Below are 19,504 nucleotides of genomic sequence, written 5' to 3'. Positions count from 1 at the left end.
TCACTTATTTCCCCAAAAGCTTTTCAAATAATATAGTTCATGAAAAAGTGTATTAATATTAAAGTGATATTTCCGATATTACTAGCTTTAGCTGTATTATAGGCTATTGCTAACTTGACAATTAGGGCACAGAACTTCAAGCCTTTTGGTTAAACCAGACATTTCTAGAATTATATCATTACTCTTCTTCAATGTCTTTCAAGCATAGCTCAGAGTTAAAGCAGGCCAGCTTCCATAATATCAGTGTAATGTTGCCTGACTCATTCAGGTCGATCAACATCTAGGTTGTTATATAGTGCAGTCAGTCCAGCTTCCAATATGTCTTCAGCATAAATTTTGTTATAGTAGTCTAGTAACCAGAACACAAATGAGTAACTGAAATAGTATTTTGATAAGGTAGTAGCTGGCATTGATGCCCCTACTTCAACCCTCACACTTTCAAGCATAGCTCAAAGCAGTGGTGAAATTCAGCCGGTTCTATCTGGCTCAGATAAACCGGTAACGCCGGTGACAGAAGGCTCCGCCCACCCACCCAGACGTCATCACATCCCGTTTTTGACCCTCTGTGCATGCCCAGAAGGCTCGCATGCGCCCATTGGTGAACCGGTAGCGAAGGTAAGTGAATTTCATCCCGACACAAAGTTAAGATAGACTAGCAAATCATAATCATTTCACATACAAAGACCATATTTCAAGACAAGCTGAAAATTTGTTTACAGGTCTACTAGCTTTTTTTGTCCACAACACTTCCAGAATTAAATTACATTGTGTTTATCTCTAGACATTCACAAAATGTGTCTAAATACCTGCTTATATCAGGTACGTAAATTCAAGTCCAATATTAGACACAGAAACTCACTGGGCACTGGGACCAGTCACCCTGCTCAGATTTACAGATTTGCTTTTGTAGGGATAAAACAGAGAGATCCCCATATGACCTATTTTGAGCTCATAAGGGAAGGCAGGATATGAATATGTCTCAGGAACATACCCGTAAATATCCCATGTAAGTAAGGGCTTAGGGCCCGGGTACTTACGGGACCGCCTGCTGTTACCGCATGCCTCCAACTGACCCGTACGCTCTCACAGAGAGGGTCTTCTCAGGGTGCCGTCCGCCAAACAATGTCAGCTGGCGGCCCCCAGGGGAAGGGCCTTCTCTGTGGGAGCTCCTACGCTCTGGAACGAACTTCCTCCTGGACTACGTCAAGTGCCTGATCTTCGGACCTTTCGCCGTGAGCTGAAAACGCATTTATTTATTCAAGCGGGACTGGCATAATATTTATAATATTTTTAATATTTTTAATATTTTTAAATTTTAACTGGGGTTTTATTATTATATGGTTTATAATTTTAAATTTTAAACTTTTAAATGTGGCCATTTTTTCTAAATATGCTCGGTTTTAAATTGTCGTTTTAATTGTACATTTCTGCGTTTTTTATCTGAGTCCTTCGGGAGAAGGGCGGTATAAAAATTTAATAAATAAATAAATAAATAGATGTTTGCAAGGTATTTGGATTTTATTTTTCCAGATAGAAGAGCTTCTCCATTCATTTTAGCAGATAGGTCAGCTTTTATGTACACTTCGCTTTATTTATACCAAAACATCTTCTCCACTGAAGTGAATGTGAAAATCCTACTTATGTCATTTTCCATAAATTTTGGAATAGATAACTTTATATTTCATACAAGTAGTCCACTAGAAGTGCTTGGCATTATCATTTGTGTTTATATCCCAATAGTAATACCTGATTGACAATCTTTAATTTCAATTTATTTATTGACACTATCATGTTTTAAGCACTCAAGTATATACTGGAATAGCAGGTCAATTTCTATGTAGAAAGACATATATTAATATCACATTATTTAAGAAATAAGTACTTCACAGTCTATTGCAATCACAAACTAATGTGTGGAGCAGAATATTATAATCTGGAAGATTTAATACTTTCCCCTACTTTGTGGAGCTCTATGTAGGGGCTTCTTGTTTTGTTTTGTTTGAAACATTCAAGCCATTATTTTTTTTAAAAAAAGTACCTTCAATTTGATGTAAACATACATTTCTTGAGGATTTTTGCTAAAGAAATTACGGGGGGGAAATGGAAAAATCCTTGGATTGGTAGTATCAGCTTCCTCTACTTTGGTGCCCTCTAGTCAGCACCACCTTCATTGATGGGAATCTAGAATCTGAAAAGAATTTACTTTACCTTTTTTTAAAAAAAAAATACCCACATTCTTCTATATTTCCAACCTCAGATTTGAAAAAAATATATCAAATCATTCCATTTGGTCATCCATTATTGCACTATGAGAAACATACCTTTGATAGAAAGAAATTAGATCGGGGTCCTTGAATTTAGAGAATCCATACACAAGCATTACCTGCCCTTAGAATTAGAAACCCTTCAAATAGGTCTAGTGTAGGAGGCATCATGGAGGCATCACATAACAAATTGGGACTTTTTCCCCCTTTGCTAAACTGGGCATGGGAGTAGCCAGCACGTGATGCATCCGGCCCGCAGGCTGGGAGTTTGACAGCCCTGGTCTAGTGTCTACTAAGGTATTTCATGATTTAATAGTTAAACTAGCTAAGCTAATGGGAATAAGTATTCGACAAAAGAAGGCAATTTTGAGTGTTAGAAGCTTTTAAATGCTAAATTAGTGGCATTTTGGTGGAAACTATCTTTTTTACCAACAGAAAATTAACTACCAGAAGCTGGCAACAAAGGAAGTTATAAATGTGCTGAGAAAGATAGCATTGATTCTTCAGTCAAAGTACTATAATCAAACTGTGGAAAAATAGAGAAATGTCATTCTGATGTAAATAAAGTGTGGCCTATATCTCTGTTAAGTGATCGTCAAAATAGATCTTAACACTAATATTTCCTGATTTGATTTATCCTTTAGTATTCACCATTTCAGCCTTATAAAAATGTTTTAAAAATTAATGCAGAAAGGGATTTCCACCAATCATTCATATAAAACAAAACAAATAGCAGGTGAGATTATCTGATGATCTGGTGCTATATTTTGTCCTTGTGATTTAATATCAAGGAAAAAATGAATTAAAATTAGATTGAAAACACAGCATATTTAATTATCTTTTTCTCCTATAAGAAGCAATATGCAAAATTAACTTGATGTTTGACATCAAGGTTGAACAAAGCATGCAAAAATGATTCTTTGCAAAGAATACTAGCAAAAGCAAAACTTTCTCTTTAAAGTATTAAAGCAGCTGCATCCTCTGAAAAATTAATACAGCTACTTACAAGAGTGAACACAGCTGCTTGAACGTTGTTTATTTATTCGATCTTGAAGCTGCTTTACTTCAAAAAGATTATGGACAACTTATAATTTAAAAGAAAGAGAAAATATGAAAAGAAAAACATGCATACTAAGAGATACATTAATAACATCCCAAAAAATCACTAACAGCTACACAAACCATTTCACCCTGAGCCTAGGAACAGAGACATAGATAACAATACCACTGGGATCACCAACAAATGAATTGTGCATGTCCTCACAATAGCCAGAGGCAACATTTAAGGCTGCCTTGTACGCTTTCCAAAGAATCCAGATATTTTAACTTTTCAAGAAAATTGCATCATTCATTCTAACATGCTTTACAAGCATTCTTTCTAAATTCTTTACACAATCCTATCACATACCTACTCTTATGTGTGTCTTAAAAACGATCCCACCAAATCCACTGCATCTGGCTTCCAAATGTTGCATTATTCCAGTGTCCATTGTTCAGACATATACACGCCAATCAATTTAGTCTATTATTATTTGTATTTATTTATGTGATGTCATTGCTCAACACACTTTTAAATAACAGAGGAAACAGCAACATGTTTACACTCCTAGAAACATATAACAAAATTCTGACAATTGGGAAACTAGAAAAGTAGAGAAACAAATCAGAGAAATAAATAAAAAGAAATCAATCATGAGATAGGATCAGAAATGGGAGACGCTTGCCTCATTATTATTATTAAACTTGTATGTCACCTGATTCCTAATGACTCTGGACCACTCATCACAATCAAAACAAATAAATTATAATAAAACAGACTGAATGAAATGAAGCAAAAGTCTGGGTTAACTGCCTGGGACTGCTTGCAGAGGAATTTGGTTTGAAGGTCATGTTTCATTTCTGCATATTTTTTTGTGGATTTATTTATTTATTTATTTATTTATTTATTTATTTATTTATTTATTATTTAAATTTTTATACCGCCCTTCTCCCGAAGGACTCAGGGCGGTTTACAGCCAGATAAAATAAACATTCCTATTACAAAATAAATACTATTAAAATACCACTAAAAAACTTATTCAATTTGGCCGCAATTAAAATTTAGCAAATAATAAAACCCATTAAAAACCCATTAAAAACCCATCGATAAAACCCAATTAAAAACCCATAAAAAGCTAACCCAGTCCAGCGCAAATAAATAAGTGAGTTTTGAGCTCGCGGCGAAAGGTTCGGAGGTCCGGAAGTTGACGAAGTCCTGGGGGGAGTTCGTTCCAGAGGGCGGGAGCCCCCACAGAGAAGGCCCTTCCCCTGGGTGTCGCCAGACGACACTGTCGCTACCGACGGCACCCTGAGGAGTCCCTCTGTGAGAGCGCACGGGTCGGTGAGAGGTATTCGGTAGCAGCAGGCGGTCCCGTAAGTAACCCGGCCCTATGCCATGGAGCGCTTTAAAGACGTTCACCAATACCTTGAAGCGCACCCGGAAGGCCACAGGTAGCCAGTGCAGCCTGCGCAGGATAGGTGTCACCGGGAGCCACGAGGGCTCCTCTATCACCAGCGCAGCTGCATTCTGACCAACTGCAGCCTCCGGATGCCCTTCAAGGGGAGCCCCATGTAGAGAGCATTGCAGTAGTCCAGACGAGACGTCACAAGGGCGTGAGTGACTGTGCACAAGGCATCCCGGTTCAGAAAGGGCGAACTGGCGCACCAGGCGAACCTGGTGGAAAGCTCTCCTGGAGACGGCCGTCAAATGATCTTCAAAAGACAGCCGTGCATCCAGGAGAACGCCCAAATTGCGCACCCTCTCCATCGGGCCAATGACTCGCCTCCCGACAGTCAGCCGCGGACTCAGCTGACTGTACCGGGATGCCGGCATCCACAGCCACTCCGCCTTGGAGGGATTGAGCTTGAGCCTGTTTCTCCCCATCCAGACCAGACGGCTTCCAAACACCGGGACAGCACTTGATAGCTTCATTGGGGTGGCCCGTGTGAAAAGTACAGCTGGGTGTCATCAGCGTACAGCTGGTACCTCACACAAGCCACTGATGATCTCACCCAGCGGTTCATATAGATGTTGAACAGAAGGGGCGAGAGAATCGACCCCTGCGGCACCCCACAAGTGAGGTGCCGCGGGGTCGACCTCTGCCCCCCCGTCAACACCGTCTGCGGCCGGTCGGAGAGATAGGAGGAGAACCACCGATAAACGGTGCCTCCCACTCCCAATCCCCCCAACCGGCGCAGCAGGATACCATGGTCGATGGTATCGAAAGCCGCTGAGAGGTCTAATAGGACCAGGGCAGAGGAATAACCCCTATCCCTGGCCCTCCAGATTACCTAATGTGGGAATCCTCTGTGAAAAGGAGGGAGCTGGAAACCTGTTTAAACTTCCTTATTTTTCTTATAGGGAAATGGGATTCGGGAATGACATGCAGTACTTGTTGTGACCCAGGCCCAAGTAGATAGTAGGAAGCTCAGTCCGTGAAAAAACAAGCAAACTTTATTCAAACAGCTGAGAATTACTTCATTCCCAGTGTAGTTCAACTCAAATTAAAGCAAATTCCTCCCAACACAAATTCCTCAGTCCTATCGCAAACCTTGGTCCAATTAGGCAAACTGCTAAAGGCCTTTCTTGGCAAATGTTCAGAAGTCACAAAAATAAATGCAAGACGTGGACGAAGAAGACAAGGCTACCAATGTTGTTTTCAGGCAAAGCTCAAACGCTGTTGCTGGTCTGTTTTAAGCCTTATGGGAGGGACCAATCATCTCTTGGCCCTACTCCCAAATTGTCCTTTTTGTTTGAGCTGCTCTTGCCTTCTGGCAGCTCTTCTCATGCTCCTCCTGTTCCTCTGCCTCACTACTATCAGTCTCTGGAGGCTCTGGAGTCCGCACCTCACTTCCCAATGGCCCTGACCTCACCTCAGCCTCATCGCTTTTCAACTCTGTTGCCAGCTCCGCAGGCTGCAAGCAGACCACAACACTACTCATGCACAGTATCAAGTAGATTTTGCACAGTTTCAACATAATAACTAGATGTCTATGGGGATTCTCAGTCATCCAGGTCATGGTGCTTTTTCAAGAGGCAACTGGACTTTCTGTTTTTTCTTTGAAGACACTTTGCTTCTCATCCAATAAGCTTCTTCAGCTCTGACTGGATGGTGGGGATGGAATAATAGCTAGGTGTTTTCCAATAACATCTTCCCAGTTCCCAGTATAAACTAGATGGGTACTTTATTAATTAATTAATTTATTTATTCAATTTCTACAGTGTCCCATCTCAGTCAATGACTCTAGGTGGTACAGTTGCCTTATACGTCATCCCCAATTCTACTGCTGCTTCTGAATATCTTTAAAACAGATGTAATCTAGTGACCTTAGCAGCTGTGCATGATGGGATATGTGGTTACTAGAATAGGAAAGACTATTTGTGAGACAATTGGGAGGAGATGGGGAGAAAGCCAGAGAGAATTGGGTCACAGGTAGGTACCAGAAAAAAAAATAGGCTACTGAGTTTGGAATTAGGGTTTATCATTTTTTCCACCGCCGATTCATTTAAAGTCTATACACAGCTTGATAATTATACTCTTCACACTCTTGATCGTGATCTGGCTGGCCTCAAACGTGTCTTAACTTTGTCCGACCGGTCGCAGTCGGTGTTGACGGGGGCAGAGGTCGGCCCCGAGGCGCCTCACTTGTGGGTGCCGCAGGGGTCGATCCTCTCGCCTTCTGTTTAACATCTACATGAAGCCGCTGGGTGAGATCATCAGTGGTTTCGTGTGAAGTACCAGCTGTATGCGGATGACACCCAGCTGTATTTTTTCTACACCGGACCACCCCAACGGTTATCAAGTGCTGTCCCGTGCCTGGAGGCCGACGGGTCTGGATGGGGAGAAATAGGCTCAAGCTCAATCCTCCAAGACAGAGTGGCTGTGGATGCCGCATCCCGGTACAGTCAGCTAAATCGCGGCTGACCATCGGTGGCGAGTCATTGGCCCCGATGGAAAGGGTCCGCAACTTAGGCGCCCTCCTGGATGAACGGCTGTCTCTAGAAGATCATTTGACGGCCGCTCCAGGAGAGCGTTCTACCAGGTTCGCCTGGTACGCCAGTTGCGCCTTTCTGGACCGGGATGCCCTATGCACGGTCACCACGCACTCGTGACGCCTCGCCTGGATTACTGCAATGCTCTCACATGGGGCTCCCTTGAAGGGCATCCGAGGCTGCAGTTAGTCCAGAATGCGGCTGCTGGTGATAGATGGAGCCCCGTGGCTCCCGTGATAACACCCATCCTGCGCAGGCTGCACTGGCTACCTGTGGCTTTCCGGTGCGCTTCAAGGTTCTGGTGACCACCTTTAAAGCGCCCATGGCATTGGGCCGGGTTACTTACGGGACCGCCTACTGCTACCGAATATCTCTCACCGACCCGTGCGCCTCACAGAGAGGGTCTCCTCAGGGTGCCGCCAGCTGCAATGTCGCCTGGCGACACCCAGGGAAGGGCCTTCTGTGGGGCCCCCACCTCTGGAATGAACTACCCCCGGACTTCGCCAGCTGGACCTCCGGACCTTCCGCCGCGGGCTTAAAACATATTTATTTAACTGTGCAGGACTGAGCTAGATTTTAAATTATCGGTTTTAAATTGGGTTTTATTCTATATTTTTAATTCTAAATTAACGGGCTTTTTAGAATAAGTTTTTTAATTGTTTTTTATATTGTATTTATGTGTTTTTAAATGCCTGTACACCGCCCTGAGTCCTTCGGGAGATAGGGCGGTATATAAATTTGATTAAATAAATAAATAAATAAACATCCCAAAAAATCACTAACAGCTACACAAACCATTTCACCCTGAGCCTAGGAACAGAGACATAGATAACAATACCACTGGGATCACCAACAAATGAATTGTGCATGTCCTCACAATAGCCAGAGGCAACATTTAAGGCTGCCTTGTACGCTTTCCAAAGAATCCAGATATTTTAACTTTTCAAGAAAGTTGCATCATTCATTCTAACATGCTTTACAAGCATTCTTTCTAAATTCTTTGCACAATCCTATCACATACCTACTCTTATGTGTGTCTTAAAAACGATCCCACCAAATCCACTGCATCTGGCTTCCAAATGTTGCATTATTCCAGTGTCCATTGTTCAGACATATACACGCCAATCAATTTAGTCTATTATTATTTGTATTTATTTATGTGATGTCATTGCTCAACACACTTTTAAATAACAGAGGAAACAGCAACATGTTTACACTCCTAGAAACATATAACAAAATTCTGACAATTGGGAAACTAGAAAAGTAGAGAAACAAATCAGAGAAATAAATAAAAAGAAATAAATCATGAGATAGGATCAGAAATGGGAGACGCTTGCCTCATTATTATTATTAAACTTGTATGTCACCTGATTCCTAATGACTCTGGACCACTCATCACAATCAAAACAAATAAATTATAATAAAACAGACTGAATGAAATGAAGCAAAAGTCTGGGTTAACTGCCTGGGACTGCTTGCAGAGGAATTTGGTTTGAAGGTCATGTTTCATTTCTGCATATTTTTTTGTGGATTTGGTTGGCCCTCAAAACCACTTACCTAATGTGGGAATCCTCTGTGAAAAGGAGGGAGCTGGAAACCTGTTTAAACTTCCTTATTTTTCTTATAGGGAAATGAGATTCGGGAATGACATGCAGTACTTGTTGTGACCCAGGCCCAAGTAGATAGTAGGAAGCTCAGTCCGTGAAAAAACAAGCAAACTTTATTCAAACAGCTGAGAATTACTTCATTCCCAGTGTAGTTCAACTCAAATTAAAGCAAATTCCTCCCAACACAAATTCCTCAGTCCTATCGCAAACCTTGGTCCAATTAGGCAAACTGCTAAAGGCCTTTCTTGGCAAATGTTCAGAAGTCACAAAAATAAATGCAAGACGTGGACGAAGAAGACAAGGCTACCAATGTTGTTTTCAGGCAAAGCTCAAACGCTGTTGCTGGTCTGTTTTAAGCCTTATGGGAGGGACCAATCATCTCTTGGCCCTACTCCCAAATTGTCCTTTTTGCTTGAGCTGCTCTTGCCTTCTGGCAGCTCTTCTCATGCTCCTCCTGTTCCTCTGCCTCACTACTATCAGTCTCTGGAGGCTCTGGAGTCCGCACCTCACTTCCCAATGGCCCTGACCTCACCTCAGCCTCATCGCTTTCCAACTCTGTTGCCAGCTCCGCAGGCTGCAAGCGGACCACAACACTACTCATGCACAGTATCAAGTAGATTTTGCACAGTTTCAACATAATAACTAGATGTCTATGGGGATTCTCAGTCATCCAGGTCATGGTGCTTTTTCAAGAGGCAACTGGACTTTCTGTTTTTTCTTTGAAGACACTTTGCTTCTCATCCAATAAGCTTCTTCAGCTCTGACTGGATGGTGGGGATGGAATAATAGCTAGGTGTTTTCCAATAACATCTTCCCAGTTCCCAGTATAAACTAGATGGGTACTTTATTAATTAATTTATTTATTTATTCAATTTCTAGTGTCCCATCTCAGTCAATGACTCTAGGTGGTACAGTTGCCTTATACGTCATCCCCAATTCTACTGCTGCTTCTGAATATCTTTAAAACAGATGTAATCTAGTGACCTTAGCAGCTGTGCATGATGGGATATGTGGTTACTAGAATAGGAAAGACTATTTGTGAGACAATTGGGAGGAGATGGGGAGAAAGCCAGAGAGAATTGGGTCACAGGTAGGTACCAGAAAAAAAAATAGGCTACTGAGTTTGGAATTAGGGTTTATCATTTTTTCCACCGCCGATTCATTTAAAGTCTATACACAGCTTGATAATTATACTCTTCACACTCTTGATCGTGATCTGGCTGGCCTCAAACGTGTCTTAACTTTGTCCTGAGCAACAAAAGGACATCTGATTATTATCTCCCTGTTCAGCTTCTTTTGTGAATTTTGATTTAACACTCATATCAGGATAAAAATGTCATGACTGTTCAAATCCATTTTTCATACTTTTTTCCCCCTTTCTTGTAGAAATTGACTTTTATCGAGGCTTTAATTGCGCCTTACACCGCTTCTCCCCCCCCAACATCCTGCCTGGCATGATGAAAAGAAAGGAATATTCTAAGTCCCAGAGTGTTCAGAAATGCCAAGATAGGATTTAGATAGCCAGCCACTGCAACGCTTCTAATTTTCCACATATATTTCAGGAATTCCAAAAAGAAAGAGAATTGCAATAAAATTTACTTACTCGATTGTGTTCCTGTCCACTTTTCCTGTCATGTTAATGCCATAGAACTGCTGCATGGCAGCTATAGCAGATTTCATTGTCTCTGCAGTGCGCAACACGGACATTCTGGAGTCAGCGGATGGAAGATAGCCGTATTTTTGTAACCACACCTACAACGACAAGCAAAATGTGCGTTAGGCAGAATTTAAGGTCCAGGATTTCCTAATCGTTCATCTTCAACTTCAAACACTGAAAAGACCATTTCAAGTTTGTTTAAATCCTTTTACAAGGAAAACTAAAAATGCATTTAGGTGCTTCTTTTCCAAAAATTTAACTGGGGTACATGTGCTTAAATAATATACAGGTAATCCTCAACATATAACAGTTCATTTAGTGACTGTTCAAAGTTACAATGGCACTGAAAACAGTGATTTATAACCATTTTTCACACTTATGACCATTGTAGCATCCCCAGGGTCACCTGATTTATATTCATATGCTTGAAAATTGACTCACATGTATGACTGTTGCAGTGTCCTGGGGTAATGTGATCACCTTCTGCAACCTTCTGACAAGCAAAGTCACTGCAACCATCATAAATATGAGTCAGTTGCCAAGATCAGATCATTCTTTTTCAGCACCATTGTAATTTTAAATGGGAACTTAAGAAACTGTTGTAAGTCAAGGCCTAGCTGTATTACCATTCAGCATCTCAGGTAGCTAGTATTGCCATTCACTGTTAACAGGCCAGCTGAAGCCTTCTCTCCCCCATTTCTAACTGCTATAATTATCTTCTCCAAATACTGCAACCTGCAAATTCCTTGGTTCTGAGGCACCTTGTAGGTAAAAAAAGGCTGTTGCTACAAAGACATTGTCTTTTAAAAACGCCCCTGACAGAAGTTCTCTGGAAAACTAAAAAAAGACAGCTACTATTAGGAGCACAGAAAGCCATTGGCCCTGCCTCCAGGCCTCCAAACAGAGGCTTAGAAGAAAAGCTTTAGTATGAAAGGATGTGCTTGCTCAGTGATTCATTTACTCAGTGTTCATTTGCTCATTTTAATCTTTTAATTTTTGTTCAAGAATTTGTACGGAATTCACAAATTACACAATTGTTATACCAAGTAGGATACAAAACACAGTTAAGAACTATGTTAATACATTTTTCCCATTTTTTAAAAAATAAGTAAAAATAATTTTATCCAAATATCCAAAGTGAATTGAGCCTGTTTTACTAGAGAAAGACATTAGCCTAGTTATTATGCTACAAAAGAGGGACAGTTCCCTTCATGACCTTTCATTTGTAAAGGAGAAAAATAAGAACCAATGAAAAGGCCTTGGTAGCAGGAAAGCACATTGGACTAAGCTGCTATTGGATATTCAAGAGAGGTGCTCATCATTCCTGATTTACAGAATTGGAAGGGACCTTGTAAGTCATCTAGTCCAACCCTCCCCCCCCAAGCAGGAGAACCTATACCATTTCTGAGAAATGGCAGTCCAATCCAGGGGTGAAATCTAAAAATTTTCCCTACCGGTTCTGTGGGCGTGGCTTAATTGGTGTGTGTGGCTTGGTGGTCAGATGACTGGGTGGGCATGGCCAATAACAGTAAATAATAAAAATAATTAACAAAGTATAAAAAACAATAAGAGGTACCAAAAACCAACTTTCACACTTTACACACAAACACAACACAACTGACTCACACACAATGTAAAAACAGCTGCACTTCACACTTCACAGCCACAAAAAGCTCAAAAACCAACTTTCATACTTTACACACACACACACCTCACACACACACACACACACACACACACACAATGCCACATACAGCTTTCTGAGATTTTGTGTGTTTGTGTAGTTAGAGTGAAACACTACAGAAACACAACGAATCTCAGAAAGCTGCACATATATTTTATTTTATTTTATTATTTTATCTTATTTTATTTTATTGTGGACTTCAAATCCCAGAGTTCCTCAGCCAGCAAAGCCAGCCAGTTGATCACTGAGGAAATAGATTAGCTAAGCCATTGATTCTGTCTGGCTAAAAGTCAAACTGCTTTCGGGCTGGAAAAAGAACCATGCGTTCATCAGTAATCAGGTAAGTGCCTTAGAATCTCTACTCTTACTTGTAGAAAACATGTTTTCTACAAATAAGAGTACAAGTAAGGTTCTGCTGATGAGGAACTCAGATGAGATCGCCAGAAGAGACTTTTTTTTTAAGTTTAAAGTCTCTGCCGATCTCAGCTGACGGGCGGGATCCTCAAAGGCTTTTTTTTACTTTTAAAGGCATGTTTCGGCTGAAGCAAAACCGGCTTTTAAAAGTAAAAAAAAAAACCTCTGCAGATGGTGCCGCTCAGCAGAGGCAGGGGGGGCGGGGCCAGGGATTTTTGCTACCGGTCCTCCGAACCAGCAGCTGCCATCGTTACCGGATCGCACGAGCCGGTCCAATCCGGGAGCATTTCACCCCTGATCCAATCTCTTCTTAAAAGCCTCCAATGATGAAGCTCTCACAACTTCTGAAGACAAGCTGTCCCACTAGTTTATTGTTCACACTGTCTATTGCTGTTTCTTTCAAACCTGCAACCCAGCTTCCAAACTTTGAAGACCTTCTTCAATCTTAAGTCCATGTGGATGGATTCAGGAGTCAGCAGTGATTTCTTCTGAATAGACTATGCTCTATGGAAATTAATGAGCTCCAGATGAACTTGTTTGGAGTTATCTGTTACTTTGGCAGGCAGGTCTTGAGCAGGAAGCTAAGAAGCTGTTTGCAATTTTTTAAGATTCCTATCTTTTGGCAGGATACCTATAGTTCAGTCTAGACCAGTGGTCTGCAAACTTGGCTCTTTTAAGACTCTTGGCTCTTTTAAGACTTGTGGACTTCAACTCCCAGGGTTCCTCAGCAGCTTTGCTTTGCTGGTTTCTATCATTCCCAGTAATTATTCTCTTGAATCTCCAATTATTGTCCCAGTTGTTTTCCATTTCAGCTACTCCAAATGTGGCCTTACTGGGACAATTGTATTTTATATCTACCTCTTCAGAGCAAGGAAGAGGCTATCTTTACAGACCAATCGAATTTGGATATGACATAAAAAGCATGACATGTGTAAGTAAAGTTTATTCTCAAAGCAAACATGCCACAATGAGTCACATCAAACAAGCAGATGATTCCAAATTGTGTCCTGAAATATTCAATTACAAATTTCTATGGAAATTTCTAACTAATTAACTAGTTCTTCTAACTATTATGTTAAAATCTTTATGGATTCTGTCTCTCTGTTTCCCTTTCTTACTTCTTTCTTAACCAAATTGTGAAGTAATGTTTCCCCAGTTCAGAACAACCCAGGTCTGAGGTCATTATTAGTCTGGACAAAATGGAGAACTACAGTTAATTGAACTGAAGAGAATAGATGGATGTACAAGCACAAGGCCAATTTATATTTTAATTTAATGTAATTTCCCAATAGCGGCAACTGCATTGGTTCAGTAATTTTGAATGCTATTCAAAATTAGCATTCAATCAAGATTTATTGCAAAGTTTCGAAAAAAAAGTCCCACTAATATGTCATTAGGCTACAGGTTGAATGGGAATCAATGGCTGGAACCTGACATTACTAATATAATAATTCTATATTATTCCCTAATCTGCTTTTTAGCCATTCAACAAATTTGACTGACTCTTCAAGAATCTTGTAAGGAATTCCTTTGGTTAGAATACAAGTCCTGAAAATTGCAACCTTACTAAAGTTTCTTGAACATAGAATAGCTATGCAGGACTACTTTATATAAATAAAATAAAATTTTACATATTTGAAAATTTTTACATTGCTTTTACATACATCCATTCTTTTGTATGTTACATTCTATGCTATAATATTTTTTAAAATTTGTACTTATCCTGCTTTTATTATTTTGGATTGTGAGCTACCCAGAATTATTTCTTAAATGAGGCAGCTGTATACATTTCTTAAACATATATTAATAATCCATATAGCTAAGCAGTTGTATAAATTTTTCTATCATGTTAACAACTGCCTGGACTGTTGCTTCCCTGGCAAGATTTTTTCAGAAGTGGTTTGCCATTGGTCTTTCCTAGGGCTGAGAAAAAGGAACTGGTCCAAGGTATATATATAAAATATATTTTATATGCAACCCAAGATAATTCCTCTTCACTCAATGTGGCCCAGACAAACCAAAAGGTTGACACACCTGGACTAGAGTATCTACTATAGATCACAATTTAATCTGATCTATCTGTAGTAATGTTTCCCCTAAATACTAAAGGGAATTGTGATACAACCTCCAAAAGGTAATTTAAGAATACATATACATACATATACATATACCCTGTTTTCCCCAAAATAAGACATCCCCTGATAATCAGCCCAATCAGGCTTTTGAGCACATGGCAATAAGGCCAAGCTCTTATTTCAGGGTTCAAAAAAATATAAGATGGGGTCTTATTTTCAAGAAAACTCGGTACATGTACATATACATATACAAATGCATATGCATATATACATACATATACCTTTAAGTGACATAGATGAGACTAATAAACTAATGTTGCAGGTTATATCTATATCAGGACTATCAGTATCTATAGCACCTGCCCTTTGGAACATCTTACTCAATACGAGATTTGCCTTCATCCTCCTATTTTTCCATAAGAACCTGAAGACCTGGCTTTGGTAGTTAGTCTGAAGACCCAAGAAGGGGGTACCACACTAGACTGATAGCAAACCCCACCTCGCTTTCTGCTTCCCTACCCTACCTGCAAATCTTTTACTCTCACATTGCTGTGTTTCTCATTTTTGTCTTTTTCATTGCTTTTTCTACTGTTCCATTACTTTGCTACTGTTATGTTTACATGCCTTTTCATTTCTCAGTTTTTACTGTTGTAAACCACACATACATTCTAAAGTTTGAAATGTTTTAAGGTGCAGATTAAAGAGAAAGATTTCATTAGTGGCAGTGACTCAGTGACCACCATCTCCAATGGAACAAAAATGAATGCCAAACTAAATGAAGGAAACTGAGTTTTCATGCAGTGGAACTTCATTACGTCTGCTTTCCCATTCACATTTTTGCAAAACATTAAAACTGCTGTAAATTAAATTGTAATCCAACTAAAAAATAAAGTTAACGAAAAGTTTTATTCATTTAGAAAAATGCAATGGACCTTTTCACTGAACGCATTGTATTGCTACATATTTCCTTCACTTCTAGCTTTACTATTGAGAGTAGCTGGATAGTGAATAATTAGATCAGTTTTTACTATATGGATTTTAGATCTATCTCAGAATCATTTTTTTTCCCTGGTAAGGGTCTCTAGGTTTTCTGGATTGATTGGCATATTTGGAATTAATATCTTTGCTTGAGCGCACATGTAATATAATATTGAAATATTTTCTATCTTTTGCACAATGCTGCACAGAGTGGAAGAAAAATATCTACTCTTTAAATAGCATCCTCTGCTTGGGACAAGCTCTATTTTGCCCCTGGCCAGAACATTTCCAGATGTTGCACATTCTTAGCCAGTACTATCCTTTATTAACAGATATCTAAAATTCAAATGAACACCACCAAGAAAACAAAACAAACTCTACGTGATTTTAAACAAATAATAACTAGCTCATAAAATTAACTGTTTTATTTGCATATAGATTCAAAAGCTCCATTTTCTGTTTTTTCTCTAGCAAAAGGCAATATTTCCCAACCTTTCATTCCCAGAATTCCATAGCCAATATGGTCATTGATGAGAATTCTGGCAATGGAAGTCCACACATCTAGAAATGGCCAAGGCTGGAAAACACTGCTTTAAGTTATCTAGCAGGAACTAAAAGGTTAATGCCATTGCTTTAAATGCATGTTTCAAACTATTGGACATTGCATCATCCATAAATTCATACAAATTTAGATCATTGTATAAATGTAAATAGGCATCAAAAGGAGTGGATACTTTAATCATCCGTAATTCTTTGAACTCAGACTGGAATAGGGTATTCTTGGAAATGAACTTGGCTTCTTAATGCAACCAAAAACAAGTATGGGTGACAGTGTTGTTGCTGGCTACTACACCAAACGATGTAAAAATGTTGATTTGAGGTTTGGATGTAAATCCTTCTAATTTTGTGCTTTGAAAACATCAAGTTTATAACTTAATATATGAAAAAAGCATTTTATGCTTGAATGAGATTTTATGCATCTCCCATCTGCTAAAATCAAGGGGTTTTTTGTCACCATGTGTAATCCATCAAAAAAAATCTTGAATACAATGTTGAGATCATTATCTTTCATTTACAATAGTGAAATGGAATATTTACATTGCCATCAGCTAACAAAACTATAGAATATATCAATTCTAATGCCATTTCTAAAAGCAGAAATATATACATGATTCTGCAGCATAATTAATGACTCAATATAATACAAGATTATTTTTTAACAAAAGAACCCCTATGTGGAATATTCATCAGTGAAAATACTAAATGTCTGCATTACAGTCGGTTAGTTCCCTTTTGTCCTGTGCATGCCCCATTTTTTCTTCCTGCCCCAGCACTGCCTTAAGAAGCAATCTCATCCTGAGCAACTTTTTTCCCCAGTGGGTCACTACATTGGCATTCTTCAGTTTCAAAAGACTATGGTATCGTGCTCTGGAAAGAGGTCCTAAAACAGCATCTAGTGTGGCTAAAAAGGCCAATTCAAGAGTGTCAATCCCTTCCACACTGAGGGCAGATAAATTCTGTCCCCTGCCTAGCCCCCAGATTTCACTGTTTCTGGGACTGCCTCTTTGCCTCAGCCTGCTGATAAAGTGTCTCTTCAAACTGGAGAAGGCCATGCTGCGTCTTTAGCCTCCAAGCTGAACGATCAGAGGTTAAGGTTTCCCAGTTGTTAATGTCCATTTCCAGTGGGTCCCTAAAATATAATAATTGCACATTATCAAGTTCAGCAGTGACCAGTTTTAACCAGTTAACAGTGCTGCCTGAAATTAACAAGGCCCTACTCAGTTTCACACTAAAGGCTGTTGCTTGCCTCCTAAGCAGCTCCTGGCTCCAGCCACCAGTGCAGTAGGCAAACAACTGGTGCTAATGCATTTCTTTTATTGTGTATTGTTCATTTGTGTGCCTGCTTATTCTCTTGTAATCCCTTTCTCTCCAATGAATATAAATGCATGCATCACTTATGGTAATTAACCCAGCTCTAGGATGAGCATTCTAAAGGGCAAGGGATGAGGAAAAGGGATAAAATATTTGCCTTTTTATGCAGCTCCCTTGTGAGTTAAGTTCTGGAAACTTCCCGCCTTTTGGGCTCACCCAATTTTTTGATCCCAAAATTGATCCCAAAATTTGAGCCTGTATCCTGATACGGTAAAGAAAAGTAAAACTGAAGTAAAATTATAGCATAGTTACAGTGATGTAATTTTTTCATTTAATAACCATATCACATAGCAATCGAGTTGCCTGTTCCAACTGTATTTGCTAAACATATAAAACAAATAAAAACAATTTGATAGAAGACACAATTTTAAAATAGTATATACTCTCAGAAAATGACTGAAGTCAACTTTTCAAGTTCCTTCATTATATAAAACCTACCAGAAAAAAAAGAGATGTTTGAAAAGTAAGTGTAGTTTGCCAGAAAAACATGACTGAATAGGCTGAGCCTCTTGCAGCTACTCAGAAATGGCCTTGAACATACCCTAAACATTTTATCATATTGTGCTCATTAGTAACATCCTGCTTCTGACCTGATATTCAATATACCTAAAGAAGCCATGATTATATAACCCTAAACCAAAACTAAACAAAATGCGGCTTAGCACTATGGGGGTATTAATCATAAACATATACTACTTGAACTAAAAACTATATTTCTAACAAAAATCCAGTGGCAACTTTGCCTTGTGAGTGAGTGGCTTTGGGTCAATTTGGAGGAAAGAAATGTTATGGAGAAGAGAGAATTCAATCACTTCCTTGTCTGCTACCAATTATCCTGTTAGCTTCTCAAAGAATCAAACTCCGAAAGAGTACAGGGAAAGTAGCTTTAAAAAGTAATCTGGAAAGAGAAGCTGGGGGGAGGGAGGGGAAGCAGGCAGAAAAAAGAAGGTGAATTAACACCACCACCAAATCTCGATTTCACATCTTCCACACAATACTTTGTTAGGTCTTAGTTATGTCCATTTGCACATCCAAGTTAAATTAAAAATTGATCTATCTAGTACTGCCCTAAGTCAAAATCCACTGAGGCCAAAACAGGATTTAACCAAAGCACTATGTATTAATCATAAACATATACTACTTGAACTAAAAACTATATTTCTAACAAAAATCCAGTGGCAACTTTGCCTTGTGAGTGAGTGGCTTTGGGTCAATTTGGAGGAAAGAAATGTTATGGAGAAGAGAGAATTCAATCACTTCCTTGTCTGCTACCAATTATCCTGTTAGCTTCTCAAAGAATCAAACTCCGAAAGAGTACAGGGAAAGTAGCTTAAAAAAGTAATCTGGAAAGAGAAGCTGGGGGGAGGGAGGGGAAGCAGGCAGAAAAAAGAAGGTGAATTAACACCACCACCAAATCTCGATTTCACATCTTCCACACAATACTTTGTTAGGTCTTAGTTATGTCCATTTGCACATCCAAGTTAAATTAAAAATTGATCTATCTAGTACTGCCCTAAGTCAAAATCCACTGAGGCCAAAACAGGATTTAACCAAAGCGCACTATGTAGCATGTAAAATACTAAATAGTAGTAGTGGCATAGAAAACACTTCAGGAACAAAAGATTGTGAATTTTGATGGCTACACTTGAGCTGCCATTAACTATGTCATTGTGAATATTAAGGAATAGCTGGCCATTCCATTTACTTTCATAGCAGTATACCTGTTTAAGTTCAAAGCATCATCTTAATTAGTTTTAGAAATGGTGTTATGTTATGCCTGAAAAACTTTTGAACCCTTTATCACAGCAGAGCAATATGCTAAAAATGAATATATTAAAATTCATGAGACTTAAAATGCCCC

The 19,504-nt window shown here is 39.4% G+C and overlaps 1 protein-coding gene across 1 annotated transcript in view; it reads right to left on the bottom strand.

Annotated features, from left to right (window-relative positions):
- MMP16 (matrix metallopeptidase 16) overlaps positions 1–19,504 on the bottom strand; it is a 179,660-nt gene that overhangs the window by 106,512 nt on the left and 53,644 nt on the right. Inside the window, exon 2 of the mRNA XM_058178150.1 lies at positions 10,507–10,655. Coding sequence (XP_058034133.1) covers positions 10,507–10,655 — 149 coding nt within the window. The remainder of the gene's footprint in view (positions 1–10,506; positions 10,656–19,504) is intronic.

The sequence above is a fragment of the Ahaetulla prasina genome, chromosome 3 (genome assembly GCF_028640845.1).
Source record: "Ahaetulla prasina isolate Xishuangbanna chromosome 3, ASM2864084v1, whole genome shotgun sequence".
NCBI classification, from domain to species: Eukaryota; Metazoa; Chordata; class Lepidosauria; order Squamata; family Colubridae; genus Ahaetulla; species Ahaetulla prasina.
This window is presented reverse-complemented; position numbering and strand designations above follow the sequence as displayed.